Source organism: Sturnus vulgaris, chromosome 13 (genome assembly GCF_052056855.1).
Source record: "Sturnus vulgaris isolate bStuVul1 chromosome 13, bStuVul1.hap1, whole genome shotgun sequence".
NCBI lineage: Eukaryota > Metazoa > Chordata > Aves > Passeriformes > Sturnidae > Sturnus > Sturnus vulgaris.
Window position 1 is genome coordinate 2,940,353 of NC_142255.1, and position 15,213 is coordinate 2,955,565.

General features: G+C 44.6%; 2 protein-coding genes across 7 annotated transcripts in view; one reads left to right on the forward strand and one right to left on the reverse strand.

Annotated features, from left to right (window-relative positions):
- The window catches only part of HMG20A (high mobility group 20A), a 38,217-nt gene extending 30,709 nt beyond the window's left edge, over positions 1–7,508 (reverse strand). The window contains exons 1-3 of one of the 3 annotated variants that reach the window (XM_088172337.1): positions 7,374–7,442; positions 6,813–7,058; positions 5,755–5,850 (exon numbers count right to left, since the gene is read on the reverse strand). Coding sequence is in view for 1 of the 3 variants with exons in the window: in XM_088172336.1 (XP_088028462.1) it covers positions 5,755–5,906 (152 nt within the window). In the remaining 2 variants the exon portion in view is untranslated. Of the gene's footprint in view, positions 1–5,754; positions 6,048–6,812; positions 7,059–7,373 lie in introns of those variants that run through there. The other 2 variants (XM_088172338.1, XM_088172336.1) reach the window with 2 other exon arrangements.
- Positions 7,509–7,961: 453 nt separating this feature from the next.
- PEAK1 (pseudopodium enriched atypical kinase 1) overlaps positions 7,962–15,213 on the forward strand; it is a 107,796-nt gene continuing 100,544 nt past the window's right edge. For 2 of the 4 annotated variants that reach the window (XM_088172339.1, XM_014879165.2), the window contains exon 1: positions 7,962–8,073. The gene's annotated coding sequence lies outside the window, so the exon portion shown is untranslated. Of the gene's footprint in view, positions 8,074–9,643; positions 9,759–15,213 lie in introns of those variants that run through there. The other 2 variants (XM_088172343.1, XM_088172341.1) reach the window with 2 other exon arrangements.

Here is a 15,213-nt window from a genome sequence, read left to right on the forward strand (position 1 = left end):
GCACACATGAAATTTGTCACATAGATTCTGTTATGATTTCACAGGTTAGGCCCTATAAGCTAAGAGTCTGTATTAATAAACTCTGATTAGGTTGTTATTTGATAAGTGTATAATTTCAAGAAGTTAAAGCTGCACCTGCATGTATTTTTAGGAGTTAAAATATGCCTTAAACTCATGTTCAAACTTATCTTTTTCCAGTGTGCCAGCAACCCTTGCTGAATTCTGCAGGAGCTGTAGCAGTGCCAGTGCCAGCTGCAGGAGACACATGTTACACCTGGCCTGCTAAGATCCTTCTGTACTCTTATTTATACCTAAGGCTTAGCTGCTCAAGCTTCACTAAATGCTAATGTTCCCAAGCTGGATTATCCAGTCACCTCCAACACCTCTTCATGTCAATGCTTCCAAGGAGGCTTTCCCAGCCTCCCCCTGTCCAGAGCCACACTTGTTTTAATGTGACCAAAGATCAACTCTGGTTTGCTGGAGTACATTCTTTAAAAACAGAGAGCTGAACCAGGTTAGTCAACCACAACTACTGAAAAAGCACTTGTCACATTACCTCTCCACAAATAACCAAGACGTTTTCAATTGATGGTATTTTGTTCAAAACCATCAAATTCCAGCAAGCAGTATGAATCATGCTCTATTTATTACTTGAAATTGGCATTTTAAAAGCAGGGATCAAACCAATATGATTCAGAAGCTTTTCTCTCGCTTTCTCTTTCCTATATTCGGAGCCTTAAGAAAAAAAATTGTGCTTCTACATGTCAAGTAAATGTTTGGTGTTAGTGAACAATTTACAGAATCCTGATGATGCCACACGATTTACACAATGCTATCAACTGACACAGAATTGGAAAGTGGCAAAATACTGGTAGCAGAAGTTAAGTTGGAAGAGGCCTGCAAATTGTATTTCTCTAATGCTCAAGCTTTGCATATTTGGATACAACCTAGATTTAAGGGTGGCTTACAAAGCACTAACTTGCTGCTGCAAAGAGAGGAAGGTCTTGCCCTCTCCCCCTTTCTCAGCCGGTTACAGCAATCTCGACAGCTTACTGGACATTTTACAGAGCTACTTAACTCCCCTGACTCTTCCCTCTGGGAGAATCCCAGCAAAGTGAGGAAGCTCAGTATCTTCCACCAGACACATTGAAAGGAAGGGCTCACAGAAATACCAGAGCTTATTAAGAAAGAATGTATATGGCAACTCCCACTGCCATGCGTGGTAAACTCATATTAGGCTTTAAGAGCCACCCCCAAATCACCCAAGATAACTTTTTGGAGTCATTCTGCCAGCAGTGGGCTGTAGTTTTCACAAGATATCAAGAGAAGCATCCAGAAAGGTCCTTCATGCCTGCATGAAGACAAGCCAGCTGCTGGAAGGTGCAGACACCAGCTGTCCACTGCCTAAGGCTACGGTTTCACTGCAGCCCAAGCCTCTTGAGCTACCAACTACTCCCAGAGCATCATCTTTCAGCCTGGCACCTGTTCCCTGGGCAAATCACACGGTGGTTCATTATGCTGAAGAAACAGAAGAGCAGTTCGTTCATTTACCAAACTAGTTTATGCCAAATGAAAGGGTGAAATGGCTCAGCAAAGGATCCAATAAGCAGCTGGCAGAGGAAAAAGGGATGTGAGTAACACAGGCAGGAGTTAGTGATGTACATTGCTGTAACTCCACAGGCTGCCATTCAGCCCTCCCAAAAATTCTACTGCTGCCAGAAACAAAGAACATTTGAAGCTATTCCAGTAACAGAGGGCCCCAAAATAGTCTTAAGTGGGACAAAATTTGATTACTGGAAAAAAATTAGGATTATATTATAAACTGACATGACTTTTTCCCCCCCCCCCTTTCCAATCTAAAGCAAAACATTTATTCTCCTGATGAAAGATGAGATTCTTCCCAGTAAGTCTGGAAAAATAACTTCAATTCTACAATTCTGATTAATTTCTTATTATTATTTATTATACTGGGTTGTCATATCTTACAAGAATTGCAGCAATTTCTTATCTTAAGCTCAGGAAAGAGCAGTTGGAGTCTATTCTGTCATGTTTGCCACATATTGAAACAGTGAGGATTTAGTCAAATATTGGTTATCTCAATTTCATTTCAGCAGCAGCATGAGTCATGTGCAGTAGCAGCTAAAACATACTGCAGTAAATGCACCCCGAGCCAGCACTCTGCTCCAAAAGGTTTTAGTGGGTTACCTATGATAGTTACTGACTAGATGTCAGGGCTGGGAAAAAATGCATTCCAATATGCCTATACTTGAGGACTTTTGGAGACTGAAGATTTGCTCCTCTGCTCTAGAAATCCCACAGAATTGGTGATTATTGAGATATTCCAACAAGATGCTTGCGTATTTGAAGAGATGGTAGCTTTAAATGGAATATCCTACTTCAGTAAGTCTTACTTTTTTACCCTTTAGTTATCAAAAGATGTCTTTGTCAATGTCCTGGATAAGTGAGAATTCAAACAAGGCAGACTGTTCTTAAAGTAAGACAGGGAAAACTGGGGCACAAGAGCAGCACTGTACCCAGGGGAAATGTTTAGGATACAAGCAAGGAAACAATACCCCTAAAACTCCACTGCACTCCAAGGTTTTTTCTCTCACCTCCACGTGCCATTATCCTGCACTGGGAACACCCTCCTCACTCCCCAGTTTTCCTGGCAGAAAAGCAATGTTAGCAAACTCCAGATTTCAAAGTGTGAGAGAGGATTCACAGTTTACTGTTTCCAGTACTTGGCTTGGTGTTGATCTCTTTTCTCCCCTGTACAGTCTCATGCTATTACCAGAACTTGTTTTGCCACAGCTCTCTCTCCACTGCTTTTCCAGCTCCAGAGACTGACACACTCCACATATTGTCAGGCACAGCACACCCTCAATACTGGTATGGGACACTAATTCTGTCACACCAGAAAGTCAAACTTTGATGAACATATAATTAAGGCCCAGACAGCAGCCTGAGATTACTTACCCTATTCTTACACGAAGTCCATTCTCCCAAAATTTTTCATTTCCATTACTAGATGTCTTGTCAATTATTAGATTTCAGCAAACAATACTCCAAAGTTAAGAAGAAACACACCACCTTACATCCAAGGCTTCAAAACAGCAGCCAAGGGAATTCCAAGAGGAACAAATAGTTTATTTCTTAAGGAACAAACACAAAAATAAAAGGAACTACAGAACAGACACAGCTAAGTCAGACCTGCTTTAACCACCATTTGGTTAAATGATAGTTTGGAGGCTGAGAACCCCTCCAAACAAAGCCTGGCAAGTTCTACAGATGACATTTTGAAGGGCAGTTGAAAACTGTTGAATTTCTTTTGGCTGCAAACAATCCCTCAGATACCACCATATAATTAAAGCTAGGAATTGATCATCTTTTCGTATTTGAACACAATAAAAAAACAAAAGTAGATTTTTCCCCTGTTAATTCACTAAATTGCTGAGAAATCATCTGTGTTTTGCACTTGTTAGGGGAAGAAAAAAATAGAAAAAAGGATACAGAAATAAATCCTGCCGGTCTTAAGCCTCTTGAAGTCAACTAATAACCAACACTTTGACTATCCTCATTCTTTCATGCATTTCACACATTTTTGTTGTCAGCAACAAAGCCTTCTGCCACTCAAGCTTGTGGCTAAACCACCCTTTGCCATTTCCATGCTACCACAGTGTCCTGAACTGCAGGTTAAGGGTGCCCACTGCTCCCCTCATTACTTCTCCCAGCCACGATGCACAAAAGGCACGTCCCAATGGCTAAGATTTACATTCCTTTTTATGTGAAGAAACAGAATAAACAATCCAAGTCATAAGAATTTCAGAAACAATGAAATATGAGGTTTATTTTGCAATTCACTGTACACCAGGTAAGATGTATGGTCCAAAAGACTGAAATCAGTCAGCCAAAGTCAGCTGTTGCCACAGTCCCCTGCAAAACAGTGCAGGATTATTTGTTTCTAGGATTAAAATCATTAATAAGCCCTCTTGGAAAACAACACAGCACAGCCTCCTTTTAGCATATTTACTATTAAAACACTCCAGCCAATAATGTTCCTAATGTTTCTGAAAGACAAGTTTTTTTCCCAAGTACATCAGAACTTGCAAAAGTAAGGTCAAGGAACAAGGAAGATTTCCTAATAAATTTACAACTCTGAAGAAATTCAGGTATTCCAGTGAGGTGGTTTTGTTTCCCTGTATCACAGAATGAAGATTTCTCCCAAATAAAGTAAGTAATTCAAAAGTAGCTGTAGCTGCAATTCATCAGAAGTTGTCCTTGTCAAACTGGTATCAAGCAGACCTCCAGAAATCAAATGTCAGTCTCAGCTTTGCCCCTAACAGCTATGAACAATGCAAGTTATTCCTTTAATAAGAATTACTCCTCTGTGGGATTAATGTGCATACAAATAGCTTTACCATATACATCCCAACAATCCCATTATGCAAGAGATTAAAACAGACCAGTCTGGCAATAAAATGCTTATCACCAGACCTGTCCCACTGGCAGTGCATGCACAAACTCAGATCTGTTTTGCCCTCAGAATTCAAGGCCCAGTAGCAGACTAAAGGTTTGCACCACAGAATCACAGAATGTGCTGATTTGGAAGGGACCCACGGGGACCATGAGTCCAACTCCCAGTAAAAACTAACAGCTGCCACCAGAGCCAAGAGCTGTGCTGCTGATGCCACTGGACAGGAAGAAGCCACTCCTGGAGTCAGACAACAACACAACATGGCCAACATTGCAGAGCATGGCCTACATCAGTAAAGCCTTAGCTATCACTTGATTCTGTATTTCACATATATATTACTAAGAAAAGCGTTAGCTACCACTTGACTGTGTATTTCAAATAGCCATCAGCTAGCCTTACCTGCTTCCATAGACTAATCCCCTGAAAAAAACAGTGGTTCCTGAAAACAAACCACACTTAGCAATTCATACCTCGTGAGCACTTAGTGTTGAAGGGCTTTTATTGGTCACTCTTCTTGTCTTAGAAATAGCACAAGTTTAACAGCTCCCACGAACAAAAGAAACATTCCCCCTCTCTTGCTAAGGAAAATCATGGAGTAAAAAACAAAAAAGCTAAAAGAAATGCAGAACTTAACTTCATTTTGGGACTCCCAAGCCAATTCACTATAGATTGAAACAGCATTTTATTAAAGGTACATGAACAACTGGAAAAAAAAAAGACAACCTTTCTGTACTCACCTACTGTCCTCAAAATTGTAAAGGCATGCTCCCTTGAGCCACTCATCTCTCCCACAGATCACCACCAAGAGTGTCTCTGTTATTTTAAGTGCAGCTGCTTCACCTGTGTCTAACAATTCCTCACAGCACATGCCACAACACTCAAAAAAAACAAGCACAGCTCTATGCACACTGCAGCAATGGTGAGCAATACTTTAATTTCTCACCCACAGCCTAGAGAGGGCAAGAAGTACAGCAAGAATTCAGAAACTTGTATGAGCCTGTAAGCTTGAGAAAAATCTCACTGAAGAACTGGTCCTAAAATACTTCCTATTTAGTGGAGGAGAAGCAATTGGCACGGAAGGCTGAGCTGCTGTGGCAGATACACCTTGCCAATGGAGCACACCTGGGTACCGAGTGACCCTTTATTTAAGTACATTGGCAACACACACCAACAAAGGTTACAAAGTTAACCCCAGCACGTTAGTGCACAGTTTTCTCCATTCCTGTGCTCTGATAATTAGAGTAACACCCTGATGGGATACAATCGAAACCACAACTCACAGTTTTGTTCTGGCGTCCAGCAGCACAGGGAAATCAGCACCTCTCCCTTCTCGGGGCAGTCCTGGCCATCCATACACAGGAAGCCTGAGCTTGGCCCTGCAAGAGCAGAAGGTGGAAAACAGTGAGAATCTCTCTCCTTGTGGTTGCTTCATTGCAAAGCGCCAGAAATTGTTAGTGTCCCCTTCTAACAGTCAGGCACACAGGACTAGAGCCAAGCCTCAGCTACTAAAGGAACACAACTCTCTTTTCCCTTTCCTGAGCCATGAAAGGTTATCACCACATACCCTCTGTGTGCCCCACCACGGGCAACTAAAGGAACAAAAATTCCACTTACAACCAAAACAGTGTGGTCAGATCGCACCATCTCTCATTTTTCTGTTTTGAAAATTGCTACGATCCTGTATAAAAGTTAACTTAGGATTTTAAAGTGTAATCCAAATACTCTGTTTTAGACACCATTTCTAAGCCAAACTTCTCAGCTTCTCTTTCAAGACATGCCAGGTTTCTAAGGACAGAAAAAAAAAAATTACCACTTCCCTCAATTTCCTGAACTCTGAAGTTACAGTACTTGCCACCGAGTGATAGAGTTCTAGAAATACTGAATATCTCATCCCTTCTAACAAACATATGATACAGGTGTGAGAAAAGCCAAGAGAAGGTAAACCAGCATTTCACTATCTTCAAATAGGTTGTGCCTCTACACATGTGACCAGGGTTAAAAAAGAAAACCGATGAAAAATAAATTATTTGTTTTCATCAGCAACTTGCTTACATTATTAAGAAGCTAAGAATGATCACTTCAGAATAACATGCACGTGCTACAAATGTGGTCAAGGGGGTCACACCCAAGGCAAATAAAAAAGCTATGGTTTCTCGCAGCTTTAAGAAATAATGTTTTAAAATACTGTCTAATTCATTTTTGCCTTATCATTTCTCAATTTCCATGTCTGAGTATATTTTATAACATATATACCCGTACAGTACTACCTGTATATAACTGATAATTCAATAAATTTATATACATGAGAGATGTATGGCGAAAAGTGTTCTTTACTTACAAACACGGGCAGCCAAAAATGTTGGAGGCCACTGCTGCAGAGAGCAGGAGCTCTTTTATTTATATTTGCCCTGGCCTTCCTCCTTTTCACTCTAGCGCTGCTTTTCCAGAGGATTGGAATGAATGGCGCCTCACAGGGCACATGGCCCCGCTGTCTTCAACCACAAGGTCGGGGCTTTTTACCACCTCGAAATAAGAGACTTAGTTCCCCAGGTATAAAGAACTGAACGTGGAAACCTGGACAGAGCTATTAGAAAAGAGCTATGATAAATCACCTGCTTGACAAGGGAACATTAAGTGGACCTGTAGAAAGGACAAATAAATACAACTAAGGAGCCGTGAAATACCGCTTTGGGGGAACCGTAAAAAGATATATATAATGGAGAACATCAAAAGCCGAGCACTTAGACCGTCATCCGGTTCTTCCCCCTCACCCCCCGTGAGCTCCGGCGGCGCCCCCCAGCCCCCCTCACGGGCGGGCCACAGCTCCCACAGCCGCCCGCCGGCTCCTTGCCCGCCGCGGCCGAAGAGGGGCGGAGGGTCCAGGGCCGTCCCTACTGACCTGCCGGCGGCGGCTCCCGCGCAGGGCCGGGGTCGCCGGGGGTGGCCGCGTCCCCTCAGCCGGGTCCCCTCAGCCCGCGCAGCCGCCGCGCCTCCCGCACGCGCACGGTCACTTTACAACCACGCCTGCTCAGATCCTTCCGCTCCCGCCTCAGCGCGGCCCTCTCGCCTTTCCCAGAGGAGCCCCTCGAGGGAAGGCTCCACCAAGCCGAGAGCACTGCTGGGCCAGCGCCCACCGTTCCGCTCCCCTCAGCGGCCCAGAGCGGGGCTGGAGCTCAAACCGCGCAGCGGGACTACTTCGCCACCGTAGGCGGAAGCACACGCTTTTTCTACACACGCGCGCGAGCCGACTGTACGCTTTTAAAGGGCCGCGCGCGGTGCACGCCGGGAGTTGTAGTACTCTCGCGGCGGGTTCACTGGCCGCCCAAGAGCCTCGCACCGCCCCGCAGTGGCGCCACGCCCCCTCTCCGCTCGCAGCCAATGGGCGAGCGAGGGGCGGGGCCTCCCTCCGCGGTGCGCGCGCGGGGGGCGGCGCCCGGAGTTGGTTGTTGCGCGCGGGCGCGGCGGTCGCAGCCCCGTCCCGGGAGCCGCGTCCTCGCCGGGGCCCGGCGGGAACGGGAGCCTGAGCCCGCACGGAGCCTGCTGGGCGCAGCCGCTGCCTCCCCGCGGGAGGCGCCGCGGGGCCTGGGAGCCCTTGCCAGGTGAGGAGCGGGAGGGGGTGCCAGCCTCTCACGCCGTGAGGGGAGGCCGGGGGGCGGCGGCGGTCAGCTTTCCTCAGCGGGGCCGCGGGCGGGGGTAGCGAGCAGGGCTCCGGCGGGGCGCGGGGGGGCGGCGGGGCGCAGCCGCCGCCTGCCCGTCACTCCGTCCCCTCGGCTCCCCCCGGCTCCCCTCGCCCCGCCGCGGTCCCGGTCGCAGCGGCGCCCGCAGAGCCCGTCTGGCGCCGGCAGCCGCGCCGGGGCCCCCGCGGGGCCGTGCAGCGCCCTGGCCCCCGGTGGCGGCGCGGGGCCCCCGGGTGCTCGCCGGCAGCTCCGGGCGCTGCCCGAGCCCGCAGCGCGGCTGGGAGCGTGCGGCGCGGTCCCGCGCCCTGCTGGGGAGCGCCTGCCGCCGCGCTGACACCTTCGAGGAATTTCCCGGGATAAAGCCGCTCCGGGTGCCAGGTGGATGCTGCTCCTGCCGGGGCTCTGTCCCTGCTCTGTTATTAGTAGGAATTACTGACTTGAAAAGCTTTACGTGTTAGCGTGTACGTGTGTAGCTGCATTCCGTTCTCTCGGTCTTTTCTCTCGAAGGTTATGTCGGATTTGTAGGTGGGTCGGGCTGCTGAGCAGTTTTTATTGCGGGTGAAGTTGAGGCTGGGCTGGGAACGCTGGGATTTGCGCTGGGACAGAAGTGAAGCGGTGCGAACACTTTGCAGTGCTCTGTTACTTGTGGAGCGGCTGATAGCTGATGGCCAGGCTGCTCCGAGGTGAGCACAGGGGCAACGGTGAACGTCGTCTGGTGGATCTCTGACCTCGAATTTAATAGGGGTTCCTTCTCAGGGAGCACAATTTCTGTTTGCTTTAGGTCTTTGCCATTTACTTTTGTGGAGTTCATTGTCGTTTAATGGCTTTGTAAGTGCCTCGAAAGTTTTTCCCCTTACTCGCTGTGGCTTAAAGGCTGTCTAATGTCTGCTAAAATACTTTATTCCCGGATATTTACGGAAGAAATAATATGCGGAGATATATGGGCAGGAAGGCAAGATCACGCAGTTGTTTTAGGAACCAAGACTTTATGGAATTCCAATAATTAGGTTCTATAGTTAGAAAGTTTACTTTAACTTGTTTAAAATTGCCAGCTGAGCAACTATCTTCGTGACAAACTGGATGTACTTCCTTCTGTGTGACTTTTGTTTGACTTACAACCTCCTCTAGACAGTCTGAATCCAGGGGTGTAGCAAGAGCAGCAAGTACTTGTGGAGATTTTATTTGGTTGTTTGGATTGTTAGAGCTCTTAATCTAGTTTCATACTGGCTTAAAAGGCTGTGTCTGTAAAGTAGTTAAGATGCTTTATCCAGATGAAGCATCTTCCTGGCAGAGTTACTGCTCAGTGTGTTTTCAGGAAAACTTCATTCTGTTCTCTAAAATACAGAACTGTGCAAGAAGGAATTACCAGTTTTTCCATGAGTAACTTTCCATGATTAATCTTATGTATTCATTTCTTGATGACTTTACCTTATTGCTAGGATATCCCATGTAGATAACTTAATTTACAGACTTCCTAAATTACCTTTTTGGACAGATCCCTTTGGCTCAACTACACCTTCCTCACCTGAACAGCAGTGGCAGGTAGGGTGTGATTCCTGAGCCTCACAGGAGGTACCAGCTGACTCTGCTGCCTGGCCTGGCTGCAGGTAGGCACTTTCACCCAGCGAAATGGATGCAATGTTTGCATTTCCTTCTACTTTAGAGCATATAGTTAGCTTGAAGGAACCGCATTTCCTACGTATCTCCAAATCTTATGGTTGTCTTGTTGAGAGAGCAAAGAGACAAAATACCGGTTCAACTTCTTGGGTAATTTGTGTTTCTGACTTTTCAGCTCTTTAGCAAATTCATTTCTAGGCATGTTTACTAACATATGTATTCTTTCCTGTTTACTTTCCAAGTAAAGGAATTGGTTAGAATTAGTCATTTAAATAAAAATAAAGGGGGATGCTATTTGGCTAAATGACTCATAAATGTTGGGGTTTTTTTTCCCCCTAAACATAATAGTAAAATATTAGGATAACTGTTGTAATCTATTGATTAGGGTCACAGACATTGACAATTACTCTTAACCTTCTGTACCGAGCTTGGAAAAATATGTATGTGAAAAGCTTACTCCAAGTTAACAAGCTGTAAATTTTTCTTTACCTTGTTTCTGAATTTACACTCCTGTGTGTCTGCTTTCCTTTTCCTGTTTAGTCTTTGCTCTTAGGCTCCCTTTTCCCTCTGGCTGCCCCTCATCCCGGTTTGGGATCACACTCTCCCATCCCTTTGCCCTTCTCTCAGAAGGGACGTGAAGCTTTTGTCCTTGTCACGGCTTCTCTTGTTCTGATGAGATTGAGTTTCAGGCGGTGTTAATAGTCTTTTCTCTATTTTTATTTTTTTTGTGTGTGAGCCTGTTGGAGCCTCTCTTGCCCAGCCCCTGAGCAGAGAGCCCCAAAGGTCCCCCCGAGATTTGAGGGCTGTCCCTGGCAGCTCCACGCTGCTCCCACTTCCTGTGCTGCTGCAGCTCCCCAGGAATGAATCCTGCCCAGGAATCCTGCCCAGGAATCCTGCCGAGCTGCTCCCTCCCGTGCAGGCGCTGTGTCAGAGCTGACACTGGGCTCCGGGCAGCCCATTGAAATGCAAATTCCCCGGCTGTGACGAGGAGACGGTGCTGGAGAGCACGGAGAAGGTTGTGGAATACCTTGGTGTGAAAGGAAACACCTGACAGGGAAACTAAAAATGTGACTTTCTTATCTTTCTGCTATTAGCACCTCCAGATGTTTTAAACCTACTTTGAGTACAAAAATACTGATCTGTAGAACATGTTTTGGCTTAGTAGTTGAAGCAAAGTTCAGAGAGAGAATCTCAAGTTATTTGCAGCCATATGTAGAATTTACTGGCTGTTAGTGGCAGCCAGAAAACACCAGTGAAGGAGATTCCACTCTCTGTGTATGTAAAGTACCACGGATTTTGGAGATGTGTAGCCCCAGACCCATAGGAAAAGGCTTTGGGTTCTCCATGCTGATACCTGGAGGGATGGATGGATGGAGCACATTCTGTGGGTGTGTTACTGGTGGCAGGCTGGTGCAGGGACCTTGTCTGCAGAGCCTTTGGTGGCAGTACCAGCCTTCCCACCTTCCTGTGCTCCCACACACAGCTCTGTGTAAGGACCAGGAGCTGCACTGGCATTTACTTTGGCCTAAGGCTGAAATACTTCCATTGTTTCATATGGATCAGCACAATAATGCAGAATTTCCATTACCATATAGTTTTAAATCTAGAGTGGAAAAATACAGGCTGCAGACTGGAGTAAGAGTTGCTAGTTGACTTTCAATGTTTTAAAGCAGAGTGAAGTGGAGCAAGTCAACAGTGCACACTGAGGAGATTGTGACAGCTTTTGAATTTCTGCGACAGTAGTGACAAGGATAAATGGCTTGGTTTTACTTGGTAACAATTCTAACAAGTTGTCCAATATTTGAGCTGCAATTTCCATAAATTGTGGTTTAGCACTGTGGGCTCTGTGTTTTCCAAATCATAAGCAGAAATTATCAACTGTGTAAGAAATTTTCAGTTTTCCTTTTGCCGGAGATAGATAAGTAGCTGAGTGACTCAAGCAATTTCTTTCCTCACATCTCTTTAAGTGGACTGAGTTGATTTGAGATTGCCTGATAGTGCAAAATGTGGATAGAGGAAAACTACACAGTGGTTGTAACTCTGAGGTCACCTTCTTTGAATTGAATTTATTTTGAGACCCCATCAGCTATTACAAAAGTTACCATGTTAACTCACTAAGTTACAAAGTGGTTTTACCATAAATGTTTTTGGGTTTGTCTGTTCAGATGACAACAAGAACAGGATTTCAGAACCCCTGGGATCCTCATTGATCATTTATCTCCTCCTAGTAATCACGTGTTGCTGTGCAGGTTGAGGACAAACCCAATTTTAAACCGTACCACTTAGAGAAGTGTTTTGTAATCAGTCTGTAATGGATTTCCTTTTTTAAGTCTTTGGTTCTGGGGAAATGGGGGGAAATGTATTTTATCCACATAAAGTGCAAAAATATATAAATATTATCTGGAAAAATAGTTTAAAAATCTTTCCATTTGTAGACTTTATCCCAACTTTTCCTTAAAAGCAATATTTCAGTTAAAAAGCCTTAAATGTGCTTAAACATAAATGCTGAAAAGTGCTCAACTGTCTTAATGCAGTCACTGTTGACTGCAGGAGACATTTTTAGCAAAGTTTTTGAAATTGCAGTAAACAAACGGATAAAAATCATGCCAGGCTAAACATTGTAGGCTTCTAGCAATACTTGTTTTAGTAACATCTTGTCTGAGATGCCAGTTCAGTGTGGTGCTAAAAAAGTAAGATCACTGACTTGATAAAGTTAGTGCTATTTCAGAAAATACTGCTACTAGCAGAGAATTTGCCAAAGCAACATTATTGGTGTTCAGGCAGATTTGGGTTATTGTATTGTTGGCTAGAGGTTCTGTAGGAAGCTGTTTAGTGTTCACAGTTTGACCTTCCATGTTTTTGTAAAACTGATCTCAATCCTAAAATGTTCCCTCTTGGATGCATGCCTGTATTTACACAGGCCTCTCTGCAGAGCTCCCCAGAGGAAGAAGACAGTCTGAGATGTAAATTCTGCATGTATATATTTATATCCAGTCTTCCAGCTCCGAGGGTCTTACTGTCAGAAAAGCCTTCAAACACATTTAAAAGACATTTAAATCTTCCACTATAAACATGAACAAATATAGACATCCTTCCACACTGACTTGATGTCTACTCCCTCTTAGCACAAGTCTCTGTACATATCACAGATGCTCTTATTGTTGTCTCAGCTGCCAAATTTCCTCAGAGTATCATTGTTCTGCTTTTGTACTTGTTGGTGTCCTTTCTGGAGGCTTTTGTGGTGAAGCAAGAAAAAGGAAGAACAGTTTTAAAAATGTCATCTTCCCCCAAATTGGCCAGGAAATTCAGAAGCACGTGTGTCTGAAGGTGATAGAGACACTTCAAATTTCAGTGCCTCTGGAGCTGAAGCTGTCCTTGGGTAACTTTTTTTTTTCTTTTAGCACCTTTTCCCTCTCAGTTCTGCTTTTCTCTCTGTCTTGTTTTAGCCCCAAATAAATAGTCTTCTGCAGAACGGCCTTTTAGCCTGTTTGGCATCCTGTAAAATCACTGATCCCCTCTCTAAAGGCTCAAAATTACATCAATATTGCTTTAATAAAGTTTGAAGTTTAATGCAAATATATACAAGCTCAGAGAGAATAAATATTGGTTCAGGAGTTTTCCATGGGGGAGTAAGTCATGTTGTGTAATTGTTTTTCCATTTGCTTTAAACCTTGCTAATTGTCCTTCTGGGCCTTCCTCATCAGGATTGGGTAGTTTTCCTTAAAAACAGGTTGCACAATATTCCCCAGTCTGAGACTTTTAAGTCTGTAACTATATGGTTAAGGAGCGTGACTCCTGCCATTTGGAATGATCTTTGGAGGAGATAGTTTATTTAATGACTTTTATTCTGTAAACTGTAGGCATTCTCAGTTTTTAGAAGCAGGGAGACAGCTCCTAGTAAAGATGGAGAGAGTGGGGGGCACATGAAAGCTGCCAGTGTGATCATTTACACATGCTGTGATTGTGCAACAGCTTGTGGTATGTTGTAGTCAGTGGAAGAATTCACTGAACTTGGTGTTAAACACACATCCAACGCAAAAATGCTGACTGTTTTAGAGCTTTAGAGATGTAAAATTCTATTTTCATACCGTGATTTTTATTATTTTTTTTAATTGGGAATATCAGATTATTAGCAAGAAGTCTCAGACCTGCCCTGCTGCTAATGAAGCTGTCAGTAACATACCTTTTGATTGTAACAACAAAAAATTGAAAGTGTTATTGCAGAGACAGAGCCCGATTTAAGGACAGTACTTTTGGCTGGAGAAGATTGCTGGGGAAGCACAGAAAACGAAGGCGTGTTAGGGCAAAGCTCTCTGAGGCTCCCGTGCCTCTGAATTTTGCCTGCTAAGTATTTTGTGTGCAGCAAAGGCAGCAGCATCCCTGGGAGAGAAAATGTCAGTGGAAGCAGAGCTCGGAGCTTGCCCTGTATTTCATTAACCCCGGGAGCTGTGCTGTTCCCTCATTGGCATCCTGCTCCGAGGACCTGTTGGCAGGCAGGCTGCTGGGTCGTGCTGCCTCGCAGGTTAACTCACTTATCTTCTCAGAGCAGCAGCAAATCTCCTCCAAAGGTGGTTCTTGCAGTCGGGTTGTTCGGTCACAGGTGCATCAGGAGGAGTGTTGCTCTCTGGTACACAAAGTACCTGTTTTCAGCAGCTGATAGACACTGTTAGTTACAGTTGCCATGAAAAACCTCCTGTGACAGCATTGGGGTGAGATTGCAGAGTGGTTTAGATGGAGATTCCTCAACCTCACTGGAGCTTTAGTCGTGGTGAGTTCTCCTGTGTTCTGCATAATTCTCTGTTGTTCTGCTTGCTGGAGTGTGGGAAGTGTTTGTTTGTTGCTTTCAAAGAGAGGAGCTGAATCAGGTTCCTTTCTGATGGCTATTGCCATCAGCATCACAAGGGGCTTCAGTAAATACATTCTTTACGTACACAACTGCAAATCATACTGGATTGCATAATGTTGGAAACAGCAAGAAGTGCTGCATAAAAAGGTGCCCAGTTCTCACCTCTCGTCTTTTTTTTTTTTTTTTCCCACAAGGCTGTAATTTTTCTCTGCAGTACATAATAGTGATAGCATTGCAGGCTTTTTTCCCCACTGTGTCCTTTGCAAATTAACTTCATTGCTTATGGTTGTACATTATCTTTGTTTATCAGTGTAAATCAACAGTGCTGTTCCTGAACGATGGAGATAGCAACAGACAGACCTTTTGAATCCAAATTTGCAGAGTGAGAAGCAGTGTTGTACAGAAACATGGTGGAAAAGATAACCAGCACAGGTTATCAGGGTGTTCTGCTCAGTCCCCCCAGAGGGGATGATGGAAATGCTGTGGAATAATGGTATTTTCTAAAATATTCCTGCACAACTGCTGGGGCAGCTGGAAGGTTCATGCATACACTAGTAACTCTTAGGAGAAATAACAGTAAACAGGTGATATAGCAAGGC